At 33.5% G+C, this 21,613-nt stretch overlaps 7 protein-coding genes across 11 annotated transcripts in view; 1 reads left to right on the top strand and 6 right to left on the bottom strand.

The window, feature by feature from the left end:
- Positions 1–300: 300 nt before the first annotated feature.
- Positions 301–11,970, bottom strand: LOC127904994 (short-chain dehydrogenase/reductase 2b-like). Of its 2 annotated transcripts, none has more exons than XM_052450505.1 (3): positions 11,835–11,970; positions 925–1,101; positions 301–738 (listed from the first exon to the last, which is right to left on the bottom strand). In XM_052450505.1, exons 1-3 carry the CDS (start codon positions 11,913–11,915, stop codon positions 361–363), a joined length of 636 nt encoding a protein of 211 aa, XP_052306465.1. In that variant the 5' UTR covers positions 11,916–11,970; the 3' UTR covers positions 301–360. The 2 variants fall into 2 exon arrangements, with proteins under 2 accessions (XP_052306465.1, XP_052306464.1); XM_052450504.1 differs by lacking the exon at positions 11,835–11,970 and adding an exon at positions 1,477–1,612.
- LOC127904996 ((+)-neomenthol dehydrogenase-like) lies at positions 1,669–2,809 on the bottom strand. The gene is made up of 2 exons (XM_052450507.1): positions 2,359–2,809; positions 1,669–2,254 (listed from the first exon to the last, which is right to left on the bottom strand). The coding sequence occupies exons 1-2, from the start codon at positions 2,376–2,378 to the stop codon at positions 1,936–1,938; spliced, it is 339 nt and encodes a 112-aa protein (XP_052306467.1). The 5' UTR covers positions 2,379–2,809; the 3' UTR covers positions 1,669–1,935.
- LOC7461754 ((+)-neomenthol dehydrogenase) lies at positions 3,258–5,229 on the bottom strand. Its single transcript, XM_052450502.1, has 5 exons — positions 5,081–5,229; positions 4,746–4,995; positions 4,573–4,650; positions 4,278–4,454; positions 3,258–3,842 (listed from the first exon to the last, which is right to left on the bottom strand). Exons 1-5 carry the CDS (start codon positions 5,113–5,115, stop codon positions 3,462–3,464), a joined length of 921 nt encoding a protein of 306 aa, XP_052306462.1. The 5' UTR covers positions 5,116–5,229; the 3' UTR covers positions 3,258–3,461.
- The window catches only part of LOC7461753 ((+)-neomenthol dehydrogenase), a 26,709-nt gene continuing 8,353 nt past the window's right edge, over positions 3,258–21,613 (bottom strand). Inside the window, exons 1-5 of one of the 3 annotated variants that reach the window (XM_002301307.4) lie at positions 15,455–16,017; positions 15,118–15,367; positions 14,941–15,018; positions 14,646–14,822; positions 13,616–14,203 (exon numbers count right to left, since the gene is read on the bottom strand). In XM_002301307.4, the coding sequence (XP_002301343.4) occupies positions 13,823–14,203; positions 14,646–14,822; positions 14,941–15,018; positions 15,118–15,367; positions 15,455–15,489 (921 nt within the window). In that variant the 5' untranslated portion in view covers positions 15,490–16,017 and the 3' untranslated portion in view covers positions 13,616–13,822. Of the gene's footprint in view, positions 3,417–13,615; positions 14,204–14,645; positions 14,823–14,940; positions 15,019–15,117; positions 15,368–15,454; positions 16,018–21,613 lie in introns of those variants that run through there. The other 2 variants (XM_052450500.1, XM_052450501.1) reach the window with 2 other exon arrangements.
- Positions 10,556–11,582, bottom strand: LOC18096352 ((-)-isopiperitenone reductase). Its single transcript, XM_052450551.1, has 3 exons — positions 11,569–11,582; positions 11,348–11,492; positions 10,556–11,232 (listed from the first exon to the last, which is right to left on the bottom strand). The coding sequence occupies exons 1-3, from the start codon at positions 11,580–11,582 to the stop codon at positions 10,855–10,857; spliced, it is 537 nt and encodes a 178-aa protein (XP_052306511.1). The 3' UTR covers positions 10,556–10,854.
- LOC127904995 ((+)-neomenthol dehydrogenase-like) lies at positions 12,027–13,479 on the bottom strand. The gene is made up of 2 exons (XM_052450506.1): positions 12,717–13,479; positions 12,027–12,612 (listed from the first exon to the last, which is right to left on the bottom strand). The coding sequence occupies exons 1-2, from the start codon at positions 12,734–12,736 to the stop codon at positions 12,294–12,296; spliced, it is 339 nt and encodes a 112-aa protein (XP_052306466.1). The 5' UTR covers positions 12,737–13,479; the 3' UTR covers positions 12,027–12,293.
- The window catches only part of LOC7494059 (tyrosine-protein phosphatase RLPH2-like), a 15,848-nt gene continuing 14,806 nt past the window's right edge, over positions 20,572–21,613 (top strand). The window contains exon 1 of one of the 2 annotated variants that reach the window (XM_052450499.1): positions 20,572–21,269. In XM_052450499.1, the coding sequence (XP_052306459.1) occupies positions 20,666–21,269 (604 nt within the window). In that variant the 5' untranslated portion in view covers positions 20,572–20,665. The remainder of the gene's footprint in view (positions 21,270–21,613) is intronic. The other variant, XM_052450498.1, reaches the window with a different exon arrangement.

The raw sequence follows: 21,613 nt of genomic DNA, 5'->3' as shown, positions 1-21,613 counted from the left end.
TTTGTTGTGTTATTAGTACTATTTCTATGATATTAGGGTCCACTGTACAAAACTCATAGGATTAGTTGAATCAATCCCAATATATTTATACATACTTGTACAGATTGATTATTTTGGAACTTAATACAGGAAAGCAACATGCGATTATAATCCATGACAGCTTCTTCCTTTTCTCTCTAGCTAATTCCCTCTCTTATTCTATTATGAGTCTCCGAGGTAACTTGACAAAGAGAATTAAGATGTCACGAGGTTCTACATTAATCTTGCTGAAAGGAAAATGCACAGAACAGGTTGCTGTTCTATTCATTTTCCATTCAGCAAAGTTAATTTATCCAAGATCATAGTGGGGTTGTTTTGCATTCAGAAACAAGATAATTTATCCAGAATGAAAAAGAGGCCAGAAGGTCCTCCATCAGGAAGCAGCGCCAATTTCACAGGATACACTGCAGCTTCATCAACCGATAAGGTGCCGGTGTTATTGCTCATATCTGTTTTGACAAACCCTGGACAGATGCAATTAATGCAGAAATTGGGGTGCTTCTTGGCTACAATCCTTGTGTGAGCATTCATGGCTGCTTTTGAGAGTGCATAGGCTGACAGTGAGGCTGGCCAGCCCTTGGTTTCTAAAGAATCCTCCTTGAAATCTTTTAGAAATACACTTAATAGTTCATCTATTCTCTCCTCTGTAAAGGTATCAACATCACTGAACACTCCTTTAGCCCATTCATTTGGTATATTCTGAAAAACGTGAAAAATAACGCTAGGTGAACATCTTTATGGATATTAACTTAAAGTTGAATCATCTGCTTTCAGCTCAGCTAACTCGTGAGTTAAAAGCAAATTAAAGAATTACCCTAGTCCTCCCTTTTCTTACCCCCACTGCAAAAGGTTTATTTTTAAATGAGAGTTGCTTTAGTATTGTACCTTCAGCATTGACAAGAAGGAAGAAACATTGACAATCCTTGGAGAGTCGGATAGCTGGAGGAGCGGAATAAGAGCTTCAGCTGTTCTTTTAGCACCGCAGCAGTTTGTGTTCAGGCACTCTTCTGCTAACTCATAATTTTGAATCGATACCTTCTTCCAAACATTCTGCAAATCGTCCTGAATAAAATAGAAACTCTTTATTTTAAGAAACATTCTCCTGTAATTTAACTTCTTAATGTTAGGATGCTATCCTTGACTCAAACAAGGAAAAGGTACGGCATCCAGTACTTGAAATCTCCATGCGCCTTCAGCCTTGTGTTGGCCATAATATAAAAGAACATCTGCAGTCTTTGTAAGATGGGGGTTAATTTAAGGCATGCCTATTTAACCATTTCTACTTTAATAATCCGCACTTGATGAAAAGAAATTAAAATATTATTCACTCCATGTAAGTGTTTCTAAGCTTAATTCTGCAAATAAACGTGCTTTTCATGTCCATTTCCAAACTCGTGTTTAGTTTCAACTGAGATAAATCCTGAGGAAAGTACTTACTTCTGTACCAGTAATTTTTGAAGCTGCTGAAGCGTCCGAGTCTATTGTGGTTCCACGGATCGCTGCATTGTTCACTTGCATATGTTTCAAGCAGCCATCATGTCTTAGTTCTTCCACATTACAGAACTCAGCAATATGAACAATTTATCAGGTTCGTTTGAACTATTTTCAAGAACCTTATATCCCTTGACCTTAGTAACCGTATAGTCATTTATTGATGTTTCAAGGATCATCAGTTATTAATATTCCATTCAGCATCTATTTACAAAGAAAAATAACAATGGAAGTTGTCAGCATAGCAATTTTGAAATTTTTTACTGAACCCTCTACTGCGACACCTTGCTGTCTAAACCACTTCCTCGTTTGAATGTGAGGTTGAAGAAATACGGAAGCAGGAAAATCAAGATGAAGACAATTTCTAAACTTAACCGAACTTTTACTTTTCCATCTGGCAATTCATTAAACTGAGAAGATTAACGCTAAACTGACTTTAGCACCACAGGTTTTGTGTAAATTGGCTCTCGGTCGTACCAAAATATCAAGATTTCCATATTGAATTCTGATGAAATCTGCAAGAGATGCAATACTTGCAGGATCCATTACATCAAGCAGATGAAAGACCACATGATCGGAGAGACCACATTCGTTCAGTTTCTCAACAGCTTCAAGACCTCTCGTTTCATCTCTAGCTGTTAGTACCACCATCACCCCCTTAGACGCCAACAGTTTTACTATTCCCCAACCAAGCCCCTTGTTTGCTCCTGTAACAACTGCATACCTAGCAAAAGAATTTTCCCAAAAAAAAACTGTGGTCAGCAAAGAGAGATTAACGTCATTAGAAGCCGTGTAGGAAGTGTCGGAGATACAAGTAATGATTCTTACCTCTTTGTTGATTCTTCCATAGATGACGAGGTACTGAAATATGAGCATTACGGATTCATTTTTATATGGTGTTGTGGTTAGCTTAATATCACAGCAGTATATTCTTGACACTCTAATGGGAGGACTGGGAATAGGTCAGCTTTGTTTCTTCTTTCTTGTCCTGCCTATTTAGCCGAGTTCCATATCTTGAAAACCTAACACGGCATAGCAATAATCTGCTGATCCATCAAGCTGCCTGTCTTGCGCGCACATATATTTATATATATTGATTGCATTGATTGTTACGTCTTTAAACTACTGAAAATTAAAAATAAATAAATAAATAAAACAACTATCCGGCACCCTTCACATACATCAACATAAAATTCTATTTCCATCATTAACAGATTCCGAGTCCTCAATTCTCAGACATACAAATCAAAACAAGACGAAGATGAAGACAGAGTATGAGCATCCAAGAATGTTTTTGCATTTTACATTTGGCAATTTATATAAATCCAAATCTCATCATAATATGTTAAGTTACTTCCAATCATGCTCGTTACAATCGAATCAAAGAAACTGATTAATTGGCATATTGAAATTTGTTTGGGTAAGCATCAGGACAGCTCCATTTTCTCCTCCCTTGCAATACCTCTTTTCAATGCGCGAGTACTCCTTGATCATACAAATAGGATAACAGGGATAGGGAAAATTCTTGGATGATCCTTAGAATTTAATTAAGGTTAGCTTGATGTGAAAATACATAATAAAGGACGCTGCTTATCGGTCTCATTCATATGCATAGATTTAGCTCAAACCTGAGTTTAATCCAATAATACATAATGTTGTGAAACTACTTTATCCATCAGAATCATCTACTCATTGTCAAATGTGACCTGGTGCTTAGTATTCTAGGATTTCATAATTGGAGCATTGCCAGAATTGTATTCCACAGGACATGAATCTGGTTCAATATATAACAGGAAGATAAACTGCAACTTCTCACACATCTAGACAGTATCTTTCAGTTTAACCTGTCTGGGATGAGAATACATCGACGAGAAAATTTTCAAAACCTTGTAGTCGTTTTCTACATCATGATTATTATGTTTGATTTTCATTCAAAAGCTCGGTAGCATTTGTTTCTGATAAAAGAAACAACCAGAAGGCCCACCATCAGGCAGCAATGCCAATCTCACAGCATTTTCGGCTCCTTCGGCAGCGGTGAAGGGGCCGGTGTTGGCAGTTATGTCAGTTTTGCAAAAGCCAGGGCAGAGACAATTGACGCAGAAGCTTGGATACTTCTTGGCCAGAATCCTTGTATAGGCACTCATGGCAGCTTTAGCAACAATATAGGCAGACAGATAAGTTGGCCAGCCTTTGGATCCCAACAAATCTTCTTTAAAATCTTTAAGAAACTCGTTCACAACCTCGTCTAGTCTGTCTTCATTGAGATTTTCAACATCATTTAACAATCCTTTGGCCCATTCATTGGGTATGTTCTAAGCCACATAACAGGAAAAAAAAAAAACTTTGGTAAGACTGCTTATAGAAATGCTGCAAGTACTAGTCTGAGCTGAATGAAACACAAATTCAGAGGATAATAAATACAAGACTATTCCTGTAACGCTAATTGTTATGAGCTAAAACAGGAAGCGAATTTGCATTTGCGGAACAATGTGTACATGAAAGTACCAAGCAGGGGAGAATATGACAAACAGGGATTGTAGGAAAAATCTTGTTTTCTAGGAGTTGTAAGTACGATAATTCAGAATAAGAAAGCATATAAATGTTACTGCACATCAACCAGTCTAGAAGTCAAATTTGGGTTTCCTTGAAGAGGAGAAATAACTCGGCCAAATTTCAAGATAAGACAACTGGTAGTTTCAATCTGGACCAAAATACCAAGACTCCATTCTTGAAAGACAGTCGTGTACCTTTAAGAGCCCCAGCAGTGAAGAGACATTTACAATTCTTGGTGAATCAGACAACTGTAGGAGGGGCGCAAGTGCTTCGGCCATTCCTCTTGCACCATAGTAGTTTGTTTTCACACATTGTTCTGCCATCTCATAATTTTGAGTTCCAATTTCAGCCCACACTTGCTCCCCAGATGGCTGCATTTGAACAAAAGAATTTAGACCCTGATTCCTGGTCTATCAAAGGGTTACGTAAATATAGATAGCACAGGCAATGATCTTCCGAGTGATTAGTCATTACAATATGAAGACTTACAAATTCACCAGATTGTTCAAAGGCTCTTTGACAAGCATCTGCCTCTAGTGCAACTCCACCAATCCCAGCATTGTTCACCTGCACAAGGTTACAAGATTTTCAAGAAACTATCAGATAAACAAAAATAAATAAATAAATAAAAGGATTAGCACAAGAAATTAAATACTTCATACCAAGATGTCAAGTTTTCCAAAATTATTTTTCACAAATTCAGCAAGGGAAACAATGCTATCAGGGTCAACCACATCAAGTTGATGGTAAATCACAAGGTCATCAGAGATGCCAGAATCTTTCAGCTTTTGAACAGCTTCAAGACCCCTTTTTTCATCCCTGGCTGTCAACACCACCAAAATCCCATTAGAGGCCAACTGCCTACATATTTCATATCCAATCCCCTTGTTTGCTCCTGTCACAACTGCATACCTGAGACAGAAATACTTTAAGAACGTAATGATTCTCTTAACAACTCTTCAAGGAAAAAGAAGAAGATGAAAGAGCATATAGCTACCTCTTTGTTGCAAGACTGGAGGACTCTTGAGCCATGGCTGATGGTGTGAAAGATGATACCGGATGAATTTAGAAAGAAGGCGCGCAGAAGTTAATGGCTTTCTTACTAAATAGATTCGATTCTTATATTCGTCACTATCCCATGTGCCAGACCCTACTAGGCAAAGGAAAAACATCAGCCGAAGAAGGTGCCAAAATCAAACTTCTTTCTAGAAAAAATATAAAATAGACTTGATTTCTTTGTCATACAAATTAAAAAGAAACAACAAATCTAAAGGTGATTTTCTTTGAATTTATTTAGCCCGCAGTGGTTGATTCAAAATCATTATAGCAATAGCCGGCCAGGAAGATGACAAGTAAATGATGTGTTGATGAATTTGATGAAAGCAGGTCGCTCATCATTTCCGCCGTGCTACAGAGCTTTATTCATCTGCTTTGAGATGTTGGTGGCGTTCTGGAAAGTTGTGACAACAATTTCTAAGATTTCAATTCCTTCGTCAAATAAAAGTGAAGCTTTATTTAATACGCAATATATACACCTTCATAACAATAAACGATGCAGATAGGGGATTTCTCACAAGTTTGGAAAGCAGGATGTTATGCTTTCCTTGGCCTCTTCTCCAACAACAACAGTACTGTTTATTATTTTCTTGTTCAACTAGATGCTGTCAATGCTTATCTCAATGCATTTTAATTATTGCAAGAAAGCGTTTCCTTCGCGCAAGAAGCATTGAAATTAAAAAAATCAAAATAAAAAGGAACCCTTTTTTATTATTATTTATTTATTTGTATATCTTTTGTTCTATCAAGTATGTCCCTTCATGATCCAAAAATGGCCATGCATTGACATATATAAAGTTTTCCATTAAATATATATTTCTTTAAGGAGGCCAATTATAAAAAGAAAACAAGAAAAAGGAGAGGTTATAGTGCAAGGGTCGGTGCACGCCTCCTTTCCTTATTTTAGCAAATTTCTTGAGTCTCTATAATACTAGTTTCTAAGCCAGCATTGTCTTACGGGTTAGATCAAAAAACTTTAGAATTATTTAGTATTATTATTAAATTTATTTTAGTATATCAATCTGAAACCTCACAATCTGATTTTTTATCCTATTCAAATTTAAAATTAAATCATGTAACAATTATTTCGATATGACTCGGTCAACTTGACAAGTTCAAATGCAACATAGACATGACAGGTAAAAAGCATAGTTTGGCTTTACAAAAAATTCAAGATGATATTTTTTTGAATATTGAGGTGACAACATATTGAATCGACTTAGGTTTCATGACTTAACTCGTCAAACCAGTGACCCGAGTCATGAACTTTACTAGATTTGATAGATGAAAAAATTATACGCTCGCAAAATCAAGTATAAATTAAATATCGGAATGTTTATTTAAGATTGCGATAACTTTATAAAAAACAAACTGAGATAAATTATGAAAATTCAAAATTAATTAAATATTAAATGATAAAGTTAAAAAACTAATAAAAAAACTCAATACAAACCCAACTATTTGGTTTATATAAAAAAATAGATTGAAAGGAAAAAAAAGGACCTTGATTCATTGTTTATACAAAAACAAGTGAATTTTACCCCAACTATTTTAATTTTAATGTATAATATAATCCTTCAGTATAACTACTCATTCAATGTAAAATAGTTTTTGTGAATTAATTTGCTTAAAATCCTTTCTTGGAAAGAGATTTAACCTTCTTGTAAAATATATTATTTTAAAGAGATTAAAAAAATAAAAACAATTCATTGTTTGTTTATGTAAATAAAAAATATTTAAAAATAATTTGATATATACGAAAAATAAGTGTTAAAAAGAAAAAAGAAAAAATAATTAGTTATAGGTCCATGAATCAGTGACCAAACTAATATTCTAAAATATTTTTATCTCTTGAACACTGTAAATCATTTTCTCTTATTTTTATTTTATCTTTTATTGTAAAATATTTCAACGGACCAAAAATGCTATTCATATCAAATCCAAAACATAAAAAAATAGTTTAGGGCCTTCTAAAAAGAAAACACATACTTCCGGAAATACAGGGCTGATCTCATACGTGTCACGAGTCCATGTCTAGAAATGGTAGCAAGCGCTTAAAAGTGGCAACTTGGGTAGCTAAGGCTATTAGGAAAGCCCGATTTCCAATTAATTGGGCCTGTAAGCTATTGGATCTCAATAACCCTCCTAGGCCCAAGCAGTAGACTGCTCTGGAATTGCGGGCGAACGGGCTGAAGGTCTATTTTAAGCCTCTTTGCTTTTAATTTTTTCCTGCTCTCGTCTTCTTTTAGTCCTGATATCCTCCTCCTCCTCTCAATTAATTTTTTTGTGATTATTTACCCCTTCAGTTGATAATAGCATTGTTTGATAACATGATAAAAAAAAAAAAAATTGAAGTATTTTTTGTTTTACTGAAAAGATATTAAATTGATTTTTTTCCAATGTTTTGTTTTTATAATTTTGAAATTTTATATTAAAATCATAAAAAATAAATTGGAAAACCATAGAAAAAAACTTTTAAAAAAATCATTTTTATTTTTTAAAAATAAAAATCACCTTTAAAAACATTTTTTAAAAAATACCAACCAATATTGAATTACTAAAGGAAAAAAACAACAACAAACAGGGCTTATGAAAATTTCAACCATGTTTCCTCTTTTTCATCGTTGAAGAATTTTCTAATTTGATTGCTAATTTTTATTTTAATTTTATCTTTAAGTAGTGTGTTTAATAGGATTTGAGGCTAATAATTATTTTTTTTATTAATTTCTTATGAGGTTCTCGTGGCCTATAAAAAAATTTCAATATTAAATCCATACTTGATTTGGCACAATAAAATTCAATTTTATTGTTAAAAAATTAAAACTTAAATGATCAAAATTGACAATGAAATAAAAAAAAACCTCTTTTAAATTTATTTTATTGTGCATGAGGTGTGGATTTATAAAAATTAGTTCCCAATTGATTTTTCTATTTTTGTACATTTAGTTTTAAAATTTTATTTTTTTATCCAAAACATCATTTTAATCACATTTCAAAAAAATGTTATTGAAAAACAATGAATAAGAGAGATAGTGATTGGTTGGCCATGATCTAGCAAAAAAAAAGTCAATTTTTGTATCAAAAAATTTCATTTGATTAGAGGAGCTCAGTTAAGATGTTTTTGATAATTTATCTTGCTGGAAAAAAATAGATAAGAGCTCGAGTTTTTTTTAATGCAAGGTGATTTTTCAATTCTTTGACATATTAAAGGTTCATTTAAAGTTAGATATGGGTTTATTAAGGTTTATATATTATGTATTTGAGGTTTGTAGGTGAAAAAATGATTAAAAACTAGATGTTTTGAGTCAAATAAGGCAGAGCTTAACTTTTTAGTCATCTCAGGTGGTCAAAAATTGTACTAGTAAACAACATGTCGTCTTTCATTGCAAACGACATGTCATTTTATTTGTTTTTTAAAGGGATGGAGGATGCATTACAAAAAGGATGGCCAAGCACATGGGCCTTGCTTTGTAGGCCCACGTGTGTCTTGCCTCCTTTGTTGTGGGCTAGACGCATTTGTCCCCAAGCTTAGTTGTCTAGACTTTTTTTGTTAAACCTTTTATAAAAAAACAAAGAAAAAGTTGATCTTGATATCAATAAATTCCATTTGGTGAGAAGAGTTCTATTGGAGTGATTTTAACCCTTTATGTTGGGAAAACATAGATTGAGACTCAGGAGATTTTTTAATTTGATGTGATTTTTAGTTTATTGACCCTTGGTTGGTTTGAAGTTAACAATGAGTTTGTTAAGGTTTATAGAGTAAGTATTAGGTGTTTTACAGTAAGAAAAAGGGATGGAAGTGGAGTTTTTTGGGTGAAGTCAACCTTTCAGTCATCTCAGGTGATTGAAAATTGCACTAGCAAACGACATGTCATTTACCATTGTAAACGACGTTTCGTTCGATTTTTTTAAAAGGAGTGAATGATATGTTAAAAAAAAAAAGAAGAAAAGAATGGTCAGGCAAGTGAGTCTAGCCTTGCAGGCTCAAGAGCATCTTGCCTTTTTTTATTATGGGCCTATCATGTTTGCCCCTAGGTGTAGGCAACTAAACTCTTTCTGTTAAGCCCTTCATGGATTTTTCGAGAACTTTTTTCCTATCATTTTAATTAAATTTCATTAAAATTAATTGATCAAAAATATATTAGGGATGTTGTTTGTTAAATGTCATTTAATTCTTTACTTATTTCTTGAATTATATCATGATAGTGTTTTTATAAGATTTGAAAGCATTATTTTTGTACTACCTTTTATGATTTTTTTTCTTAATTTTTTTTTGTTGCTTTTCTATGCATGTTTGTTTTTTTTATTATTTTATTAAATAAAAATAGACTTTAGAAAATAGATTTATTAAACCCAACAAGGTTTAGGATCCAAATTATGGTTTGGCGGGTTGACTCAATTGACTCGGATCAATTGAAAACATCGTTGTCTTAATATATTTTTCTAAAAGTTCAAACAACGCCAAGTTGAATAGGTCATTTTAGGGCAACTTTAATATGGTTTGATTTTAAACTTAGACAAGGCAAGAGGTTTGGTTAGGGGTCCTTAGGTTGAACCGTTGGGTCAGGTTTACTAACATTGCCAAGAAAGTTTCCCATTATAAAATGTGAGTAGTGTATTTTTCTTATATTTCGAATTCATTCACATTTAAGTTATTAAAATATTGTTTTTTTAATTAAAAATTGTTATGATTATGATAAGATGTTGTTTGAAAAACAAATTTTAATTAAAAATTATTATGATTATGATTATGATAAAATGTGAGTAGTGTATTACAAGGGATTCATGACCCTTGTAATTCTTGATGGCCGCAACAGAATTAAACAAGAGGGAGATGCAATAAGTTCCGGCACTCACTCTTTCTCATAATTGCTATATATGCATGCTTCATTGCTTCCTAATAATAGCTACTAATAGTTTGACTCGCTTTCACAATGGAGAACCACTCAAATATAGTTTCTCTTTTTTTTTATAATTGATAGAATTTATGTATGGTATAGAATAATATAAATTATATTATAAAATTTTATCTAATAATTTAAGTTTTTAGGTTGAATTGATTTGTTAACATTGTATTATTTTTTTATTAACCAAACAATCACGAGATCATCAAATCTCGTCATCTTTTCAAGCCTTTATAATTTTAAATTAATGATCAATAACCTTCCAACAATTGATTAAAACCACATGAAATCATGGACCCAAAATAATCTTAGATTATCAATGCACTCACTGAACCTCTCTCGTCATCTCATTTTATATTTCTACAACCAAATTTGAAGGCGGTGCCTCCCCCGTTGAATTTACAGGGGAGTATTAAAGCAATATAATCAAACATAACTCGAGACCCAGCTATTTGTTGTCTTATTAGTACTATTTCTATGATATTAGGGTCTACTGTACAAAGCTCATAGGATTAGTTGAATCAATCCCAATATATTTATACATACTTGTACAGATTGATTATTTTGGAACATAATACAGGAAAGCAACATGCGATTATAATCCATGACAGCTTCTTCCTTTTCTCTCTAGCTATTTCTCTCTCGTATTCTATTATGAGTCTCCGAGGTAACTTGACAAAGAGAATTAAGATGTCACGAGGTTCTACATTAATCTTGCTGAAAGGAAAATGCATAGAACAGGTTGCTGTTCTATTCATTTTCCATTCAGCAAGGTTAATTTATCCAAGATCATAGTGGGGTTGTTTTGCATTCAGAAACAAGATAATTTATCCAGAATGAAAAAGAGGCCAGAAGGTCCTCCATCAGGAAGCAGCGCCAATTTCACAGGATACTCTGCAGCTTCATCAACCGATAAGGTGCCGGTGTTATTGCTCATATCTGTTTTGACAAACCCTGGACAGATGCAATTAATGCAGAAATTGGGGTACTTCTTGGCTAGAATCCTTGTGTGAGCATTCAAGGCTGCTTTTGAGAGTACATAGGCTGACAGTAAAGCTGGCCAGCCCTTGGTTTCTAAAGAATCCTCCTTGAAATCTTTTAGAAATACACTTAATAGTTCATCTATTCTCTCCTCTGTAAAGGTATCAACATCACTGAACACCCCTTTAGCCCATTCATTTGGTATATTCTGAAAAACGTGAAAAATAACGCTTGGTGAACATCTTTATGGATATTAACTTTAAGTTGAATCATCTGCTTTCAGCTCAGCTGACTCGTGAGTTAAAAGCAAATTAAAGAATTACCCTAGTCCTCCTTTTTCTTACCCCCACTGCAAACGGTTTATTTTTAAATGAGAGTTGCTTTAGTATTGTAGCTTCAGCATTGACAAGAAGGAAGAAACATTGACAATCCTTGGAGAGTCGGATAGCTGGAGGAGCGGAATAAGAGCTTCAGCTGTTCTTTTAGAACCGTAGCAGTTTGTGTTCAGGCACTCTTCTGCTAACTCATAATTTTGAATCAATACCTTCTTCCAAACATTCTGCAAATCGTCCTGAATAAAATAGAAACTCTATATTTTTAAGAAACATTCTTCCTTAATTTAACTTCTTAATGTTAGGATTCTATCCTTGACTCAATATAAACATCTGCAGTTGATGAAAAGAAATTAAAATATTATTCACTCCATGTAAGTGTTTCTAAGCTTAATTCTGCAAATAAACGTGCTTTTCATGTCCATTTCCAAACTCGTGTTTAGTTTCAACTGAGATAAATCCTGAGGAAAGTACTTACTTCTGTACCAGTAATTTTTGAAGCTGCTGAAGCGTCCGAGTCTATTGTGGTTCCACGGATCGCTGCATTGTTCACTTGCATATGTTTCAAGCAGCCATCATGTCTTAGTTCTTCCACATTACAGAACTCAGCAATATGAACAATTTATCAGGTTCGTTTGAACTATTTTCAAGAACCTTATATCCCTTGACCTTAGTAACCGTATAGTCATTTATTGATGTTTCAAGGATCATCAGTTATTAATATTCCATTCAGCATCTATTTACAAAGAAAAATAACAATGGAAGTTGTCAGCATAGCAATTTTGAAATTTTTTACTGAACCCTCTACTGCGACACCTTGCTGTCTAAACCACTTCCTCGTTTGAATGTGAGGTTGAAGAAATACGGAAGCAGGAAAATCAAGATGAAGACAATTTCTAAACTTAACCGAACTTTTACTTTTCCATCTGGCAATTCATTAAACTGAGAAGATTAACGCTAAACTGACTTTAGCACCACAGGTTTTGTGTAAATTGGCTCTCGGTCGTACCAAAATATCAAGATTTCCATATTGAATTCTGATGAAATCTGCAAGAGATGCAATACTTGCAGGATCCATTACATCAAGCAGATGAAAGACCACATGATCGGAGAGACCACATTCGTTCAGTTTCTCAACAGCTTCAAGACCTCTCGTTTCATCTCTAGCTGTTAGTACCACCATCACCCCCTTAGACGCCAACAGTTTTACTATTCCCCAACCAAGCCCCTTGTTTGCTCCTGTAACAACTGCATACCTAGCAAAAGAATTTTCCCAAAAAAAAACTGTGGTCAGCAAAGAGAGATTAACGTCATTAGAAGCCGTGTAGGAAGTGTCGGAGATACAAGTAATGATTCTTACCTCTTTGTTGATTCTTCCATAGATGACGAGGTACTGAAATATGAGCATTACGGATTCATTTTTATATGGTGTTGTGGTTAGCTTAATATCACAGCAGTATATTCTTGACACTCTAATGGGAGGACTGCGAATAGGTCAGCTTTGTTTCTTCTTTCTTGTCCTGCCTATTTAGCCGAGTTCCATATCTTGAAAACTTAACACGGCATAGCAATAATCTGCTGATCCATCAAGCTGCCTGTCTTGCGCGCACATATATTTATATATATTGATTGCATTGATTGTTACGTCTTTAAACTACTGAAAATTAAAAATAAATAAATAAATAAAACAACTATCCGGCACCCTTCACATACATCAACATAAAATTCTATTTCCATCATTAACAGATTCCGAGTCCTCAATTCTCAGACATACAAATCAAAACAAGACGAAGATGAAGACAGAGTGTGAGCATCCAAGAATGTGTTCGCATTTTACAATAGGCAATTTATATAAATCCAAATCTCATCATAATATGTTAAGTTACTTCCAATCATGCTCGTTACAATCGAAACAAAGAAACTGATTAATTGGCATATTGAAATTTGTTTGGGTAAGCATCAGGACAGCTCCATTTTCTCCTCCCTTGCAATACCTCTTTTCAATGCGCGAGTACTCCTTGATCATACAAATAGGATAACAGGGATAGGGAAAATTATTGGATGATCCTTATAATTTAATTAAGGTTAGCTTGATGTGAAAATACATAATAAAGGACGCTGCTTATCGGTCTCATTCATATGCATAGATTTAGCTCAAACCTGAGTTTAATCCAATAATACATAATGTTGTGAAACTACTTTATCCATCAGAATCATCTACTCATTGTCAAATGTGACCTGGTGCTTAGTATTCCAGGATTTCATAATTGGAGCATTGCCAAAATTTTATTCCACAGGACATGAATCTGGTTCAATATATAACAGGAAGATAAACTGCAACTTCTCACACATCTAGACAATATCATCTTTCAGTTTAACCTGTCTGGGGTGAAAATACATCGACCAGAAAATTTTCAATATCTTGTAGCCGTTTTCTACATCATGATTATTATGTTTGATTTTCATTCAAAAGTACGGTAGCATTTCTTTCTGATAAAAGAAAAAACCAGAAGGCCCACCATCAGGCAGCAATGCCAATCTCACAGCATTTTCGGCTCCTTCGGCAGCGGTGAAGGGGCCGATGTTGGTAGTTATGTCAGTTTTGCAATGGCCAGGGCAGAGACAATTGACGCAGAAGCTTGGATACTTCTTGGCCAGAATCCTTGTATAGGCACTCATGGCAGCTTTAGCAACAATATAGGCAGACAGATAAGTTGGCCAGCCTTTGGATCCCAACAAATCTTCTTTAAAATCTTTAAGAAACCCGTTCACAACCTCGTCTAGTCTATCTTCATTGAGATTTTCAACATCATTCAACAATTCTTTGGCCCATTCATTGGGTATGTTCTAAGCCATATAACAGGGGAAAAAAACTTTGGTAAGACTGCTTATAGAAATGCTGCAAGTACTAGTCTGAGCTGAATGAAACACAAATTCAGAGGATAATAAATACAAGACTATTCCTGTAATGTTAATTGTTATGAGCTAACACAGGAGGCGAATTTGCATTTGCGGAACAATGTGTGCATGGAAGTACCAAGCAGGGGAGAATATGACAAACAGAGATTATAGGAAAAATCATGTTTTCTAGGAGTTGTATTCTTGGACATTACCATAAAGAAAGTATGATAATTCAGAATAAGAAAGCATATAAATGTTACTGCACATCAACCAGTCTAGGAGTCAAATTTGGGTTTCCTTGAAGAGGAGAAATAACTCGGCCAAATTTCAAGATAAGACAACTGCTACCAAAATACCAAGCCTCCGTTCTTGAAAGACAGTCGTGTACCTTTAAAAGCCCCAGCATTGAAGAGACATTTACAATTCTTGGTGAATCAGACAACTGTAGGAGGGGCGCAAGTGCTTCGGCCATTCCTCTTGCACCATAGTAGTTTGTTTTCACACATTGTTCTGCCATCTCATAATTTTGAGTTCCAATTTCAGCCCACACTTGCTCCCCAGATGGCTGCATTTGAACAACAGAATTTAGACCCTGATTCCTGGTCTATCAAAGGGTTACGTAAATATACATAGAACAGGCAATGATCTTCCGAGTGATTAGTCATTACAATATGAAGACTTACAAATTCACCAGCTTGTTCAAAGGCTCTTTGAAAAGCATCTGCCTCTAGTGCAACTCCACCAATCCCAGCATTGTTCACCTGCACAAGGTTACAAGATTTTCAAGAAACTATCAGATAAACATAAATAAATAAATAAATAAATAAAAGGATTAGCCCAAGAAATTCATTACTTCATACCAAGATGTCAAGTTTTCCAAAATTATTTTTCACAAATTCAGCAAGGGAAACAATGCTATCAGGGTCAACCACATCAAGTTGATGGTAAATCACAAGGTCATCAGAGATGCCAGAATCTTTCAGATTTTGAACAGCTTCAAGACCCCTTTTTTCATCTCTGGCTGTCAACACCACCAAAATCCCATTAGAAGCCAACTGCCTACATATTTCATATCCAATCCCCTTGTTTGCTCCTGTCACAACTGCATACCTGAGACAGAAATACTTTAAGAACGTAATGATTCTCTTAACAACTCTTCAAGGAAAAAAAGAAGAAGATGAAAGAGCATATAGCTACCTCTTTGTTGCAAGACTGGTGGACTCTTGAGCCATGGCTGATGGTGTGAAAGATGATATCGGATGAATTTAGAAAGAAGGCAGAAGTTAATGGCTTTCTTAATGACTGTAAGAAACATCAAATAGATTCGATTCTTATATCCGTCACTATCCCATGTGCCAGGCCCTGCTAGGCAAAGGAGAAAAATCAGCCGAAGACGGTGCAAGAATCAAACTTCTTTCTAGAAATAATATAAAATAGACTTGATTTCTTTGTCATACAAATTAAAAAACAAAAAAAAAAGAAACAAAAAATCTAAAGGTGATTTTCTTTGAATTTATTTAGCCCGCAATGGTTGATTCAAAATCATCATAGCAATAGCTGGCCAGGAAGATGACAAGTAAATGATGAGTTGATGAATTTGATGAAAGCAGGTCGTTCATTTTCGCCGTGCTACAGAGCAAACATGCTTAGTTGTTTTCATGTGATGCCTCTGTATGGCTGTCGCTCTCTTACGAGCGGAAGAGGAATATTATTGCATGTTGGCGCCGTATCATTGATCTCCATAGATTATGATATCATTCTCGTACATGAAAAAAACTGAAAATATGTTTTATACACCTCCATAGTTATCCTTTCGTTGGCCTCTTCTTCAACAACAACGTACAACAGTGCTGTTTATTATTTTCTTGTTGAATTAGCTAGATGCTGTCGACAATGCTTATCTCAATGCATTTTAATTATTGCAAGAAAGCATTTCCTTCACGCAAGAAGCATTAAAATTAAAAAAATAAAAAGGAACCCTTTTTTATTATTATTTATTTATTTGTATATCTATTGTTCTATCAAGTATGTCCCTTCATGATCCAAAAATGGCCAAGCATTGACATATATAAAGTTTTTCATTAAATATATATTTCTTTAAGAAGGCCAATTATAAAAAGAAAACAAGAAAAAGGAGAGATTATAGTGGAAGGGTCGGTGTACGTCTCCTTTCCTTATTTTAGCAAAGTTGTTTTTCAAGTTAGTTGATTTCTTGAGTCTCTATAATACTAGTTTATAAGCCAGCATTATCTTACTGATTAGATCAAAAGACTTTTGAATGTAAAAAAAAAAAGAAATATTAAAAATATTCTTTGTTTGTTTATGTAAATAAAAAATATTTAAAAATAATTGTTGGGTGTTTGATATATATGAAAAATAAGTGTTAAGAAGAAAAAAGATAAAATAATTAGTTTTTTTATTATTAACGTGCGTGTTCGGACTAACTTGCGCGCCCCTCGACTAATCTCACTAACCCTGAAGTTAATGACCATGTAAGCCTACAGTGACTTTGAGATTTGTACGACTCGAACTGATGAACTCTAGAAAACAAATTTAGAACCGGACCAGTTGAGCTACACATAATTCAATGGCTTAGTGACCAAACTAATATTCTAAAATATTTTTATCTCTTGAAAACTGTAAACCATTTTCTCTTATTTCAAATTTATTTTCTCTTTTATTGTAGAATATTTCAATGGACCAAAAATGCTATTCATATTAAATCCAAAACATAAAAAAAATAGTTGAGGGCCTTCTAGAAAGAAAACACCTACTTCGTACGTGTCACGAGTCCATGTCTAGAAATGGTAGCAGCGCTTAAAAGTGGCAACTTGGGTAGCTAAGGCTATTAGGAAAGCCCGATTTCCAATTAATTGGGCCTGGAAGCTATTGGATCTCAATAACCCTCCTAGGCCCTAGCAGTAGACTGCTCTTGAATTGCAGGCGAACGGGCTGAAGGTCTATTTTAAGCCTCTTTGCTTTTAATTTTTTCTTAATTTCCTATTACTCCTGCTCTCGTCTTCTTTTAGTCCTGATATCATCCTCCTACTCTCAATTAATTTTTTTATTATTATTTACTCCTTCAGTTGATAATAAAATTTGACTTATGTTTGATAACATGATTCAAATTTTGTTTGAAGTATTTGTTTTTTTACTAAAAAGATATTAAATTGATTTTTTCCTATGTTTTGTTTTTATGATTTTGAAATTTTAAATTAAAATCATAAAACAAAAATGGAAAACCATAGAAAAAAACTTTTAAAAAAATATTTTTTAGTTTTTAAAAATAAAAATCACCTTTAAAAACATTTTAAAAAAATACCAACCAATTTTGAATTACTAAAGGAAAACAAAACAAAACAAACACGGCTTATGAAAATTTCAACCATGTTTCCTCTTTTTCATCTTTGACGAATTTTCTAATTTGATTGCCAATTTTTTTTTTATTTCATCCTTAAATAGTGTGTTTAATAGAATTTGAGGCTAATAATTATTTTTATTAACTTCTTATGAGGTTCTCGTGGCCTTAAAAAAATATTTCAACATTAGGTTAATGCTTGATTTGGCACAATAGAATTCAATTTTATTGTTAAAAAATTGAAACTTTAAGGATCAAAATTGACAATGAAATAATAAACCTCTTTTTAATTTCTTTTATTGTGCATGAGGTCTGGATTTATAAAAATAAGTCCCCAATTGTTTTTTTCTATTTCGGTACATTTAGTTTTAGAATTTTATTTTTTTATCCAAAACATCATTTTAATTGCGTTTCAAAAAAATATTATTTAAAAACGATGAATGAGAGAGATAGTAATTGGGTGGCCATGATCTAACAAAAAAAAAATCAATCTTTGTGTCAATGAATTTCATTTAATTAAAGGAGCTCCATTAAAGTGTTTTTGATCATTTATCTTGCTGGAAAAACATAGATAAGAGCTTGAGTTTTTTCGAATGCAAGGTGATTTTTCAGTTCTTTGACATATGAAAGGTTCATTTGAAGTTAGATATGGGTTTATTGAGATTTATGGATTATGTATTTGGGGTTTTTAGGTGAAAAAATGGTTAAAAGATGGGTTTTTTTAGTCAAATGAGGTTGAGCTCAACTTCTCAGTCATCTCAGGTGGTCAAAAAATTATACTAGTAAACAACATGTTGTCTTTCATTGGAAATAACATTTCATTTTATTTGTTTTTTAAAAGGATAGAGGATGCATTAAAAAAAAATGGCCAAGCACATTGTCTTGCCTTGGAGGCCCATACGTGTCTTGCCTTTTTTGTTATGGGCTAGATGCATTTGTCCCCAAGCTTAGTTGTCTAGACTTTTTGTTGTTAAACCTTTTATATAAAAAAACAAAAAAAAAAAAATCTTGATATCAATGAATTTCATTTGATGAGAAGAGTTTTATTTGAGTGATTTTAACCCTTTATACAGGGAAAACATAAATTAAGACTAAGGAGATTTTTAAATTTGAGGAAATTTTTTAGTTTTTTTGACTTATTAAAGGTTGGTTTTAAGTTAGGTATGGGTTTGTCAATGGTTATAAAGTATGTATTAGATGTTTTAGGGTGAGAAAAAGGGATGGAAGTGGGTTTTCTAGGTTAAAGAAAGCGAAGTCAACCTTCCAATCATCTCAGGTGGTTGGAAATTACACTAGAAAATGACACTTCGTCTACCACTGTAAACGATGTGTCGTTTGATTTTTTTTTAAAGGGTGATTGATATGTTATATATATATATATATAAAAGATGGTCAGACATGTGAGTTTGACCTTATAGACTTAAGAGCGTCTTACCTCTTTGTTATGGGCCTATAATGTTTGCCCTAGGCCTATCCACCTAAACTTTTTTGTTAAGCCCTTCATGGATTTTTTAAGAATTTTTTTTGTATTATTTTAATTAAATTTCATTAAGATTAATTTATCAAAAATATATTAGGGATGTTGTTTATTAAATGCCATTTAATTCTTTACCTAGTTCTTGAATTATATCATGATAGTGTTTTTATAAGATTTGAAAGCACTTTTTTTGTGCAACCTTTTATGATTTTTTTTCTTATTTTTTTTTGTTGCTTTCCTATGCATGTTTGTTTTTATTATTCTTTTTTTAAATAAAAAAAAGGCTCTAGAAAATAAATTTATTAAACCCAACAAGGTTTAGGATCCAAATTATGGTTTGACGGGTTAACTCAAGTTGACTCAGATCGATCCAAAACATTGTTGTCTCAATATTTTTTTTTAAGTTCAAATAACGTCAAGTTGAATAGGTCATTTTAGGACAAGTGCAATATGGTTTGATTTTAATCTCAGACAAGACAAGAGGTTTGGTCAAGGGGTCTCTAGGTTGAACCGTAGGGTTAGGTTTACTAACATTGCCAAGAAAGTCTCGCGTGATAAAACGTGAGCAATGTATTTTTTTTATATTTTGAATTCATTCACCTTTAAGTTATAAAAATATTATTTTTTTTAATTAAAAATTGCTATGATTATGATAAGATGTTGTTTGGGAAACAAATTTTAGGTTTGTTATTATACATATCATTCACGTTGTTTGCTCTCAATATTCTTAGAAAGTGACCACAACAATGATACCGAGTATATAAATTGAGATTTGAATGTAATGACAGTAATCACTACGTAAACAGAAATTAACCCCAGCGGCGATGGTAACTATTATGTAAATAAAAATTGACCGCAACAATGAAAATAATTATGCATAAATTGTATTCATTCACAACGGTGACACAATGCTTATGAGTCGGCAAATGAGTAGGAACTACTAATCAAGTGTTTATTGAACTCGTCACATAAATTAAGATTACTAATCAAGTGTTTATAACCCGTGGAGGCTAGTGATCAAGTGAGTGGAGATATGATTTGGAAATTATTTAAGTCGGCTCAAGAACAGGACTATTTAAGTCGGCTCAAGAACAGGACTAGTGTTAAAATCAAACATGGTGTAAAAATTGTTAGAGGACAAGAAACCAAATGATAAGCAAGGTAAGCATCTAAAATAGGAAAATGATATATGAAAATTAAATTAAGAGCAATGCTAAAATTAATATTATGAAAACATGATAACTTCGTATAAAATAATTTACGAACCTAAATTCTCAATAAAATTATTGATAAATAATAAAATTAAAAAAATAAAATCTAAAAAAAAATAAGATAATAAAAACTGAGATAAATTCATATAAAACAAATGATAACAAAATGAAAAAGCATAATCAACCAATACTGATATATGATGGTAGATGCTTACCTATTGAGAAGAGGGGATATCCTATCCCTATGATACAACTGGCAACAGAAAGAGTCGTTATCAGCCAGCCAAGAAGCCAAGAAGAACTTCTCTTTCAAGCTCCAGTTAAAAAAAAAATCAAGCACTAAACCAGACCAATACTAATATATGTACTCAAAAGCATTCTCTTTATCAATCGAAGGACAGAACAGAACCACCACGGAACCCAAAATGACAGAGGCAGAGCCAAGCAACAACAGCACGCTCGCAAAACCCAGATTAGTAATCTGCATAGGCGACATCCATGGCTACATCACAAAGCTTCAAAATCTTTGGTCAAATCTCGAAACCCAATTCGACCCCCAACACTTTAACGCTGCAACAATTATCTTCTTAGGCGATTACTGTGACAGAGGCCCAGATACCAAGAAAGTCCTAGATTTCTTGATAGACTTACCTTCAAGGTATCCAAATCAAAAGCATGTGTTTCTTTCGGGAAATCATGACTTTGCTTTTGCTGCTTTTGTTGGTGTCCTGCCTGAACCGCAAAATGGGGTGTCATTTAAGGAAGGATGGAAGGAGTATGAAGAGAGTGAGGACAGGGAAGGGTGGTATAAAGGAGACGGGTATGAGAATATGCATTTGCAAGGGAGAAGGTGGGCTGGTCATATTAAGGTGAGATTCAATACCAGTAAAGGGATTGAATATAAGGGCTCTATTTATGATGCTGGTCCCACTTTCACTTCCTATGGTGTCCCTCATGGATCTTCTGGTATGTCTTGTTTTCTTTTAGTCTTTCATTGATTGAAGTTTTAATTATCAGTAGCTTAATCACGTCTCCATGTTTGTTTGGAAATGTATCGCTGTTGTTTGGTTTTTTAGTTGTTAAATATGAAATAGGCTATTGTTGTCTATTAGTTTTGAACTGAGTAGATTGTGTTTGAGTTGTTTGATTCTTAGTTTTTTAATGTAAGAGGGTAAAAATAATATATTTTGGATTAGTATAATCATTAATGGAGCATTGGAATCTTTAGATTCTTGCATTTTTTACACTTGAGATGGTTCTGAATTCAATACAATTAATAGTGTGATTTATTGGTGTCAATTTTTGTATCG

This window comes from Populus trichocarpa, chromosome 2, assembly GCF_000002775.5.
Source record: "Populus trichocarpa isolate Nisqually-1 chromosome 2, P.trichocarpa_v4.1, whole genome shotgun sequence".
NCBI classification, from domain to species: Eukaryota; Viridiplantae; Streptophyta; class Magnoliopsida; order Malpighiales; family Salicaceae; genus Populus; species Populus trichocarpa.
Note: the sequence above shows the minus strand (reverse complement) of the source record. Positions and strands in the feature narration are given on the sequence as shown.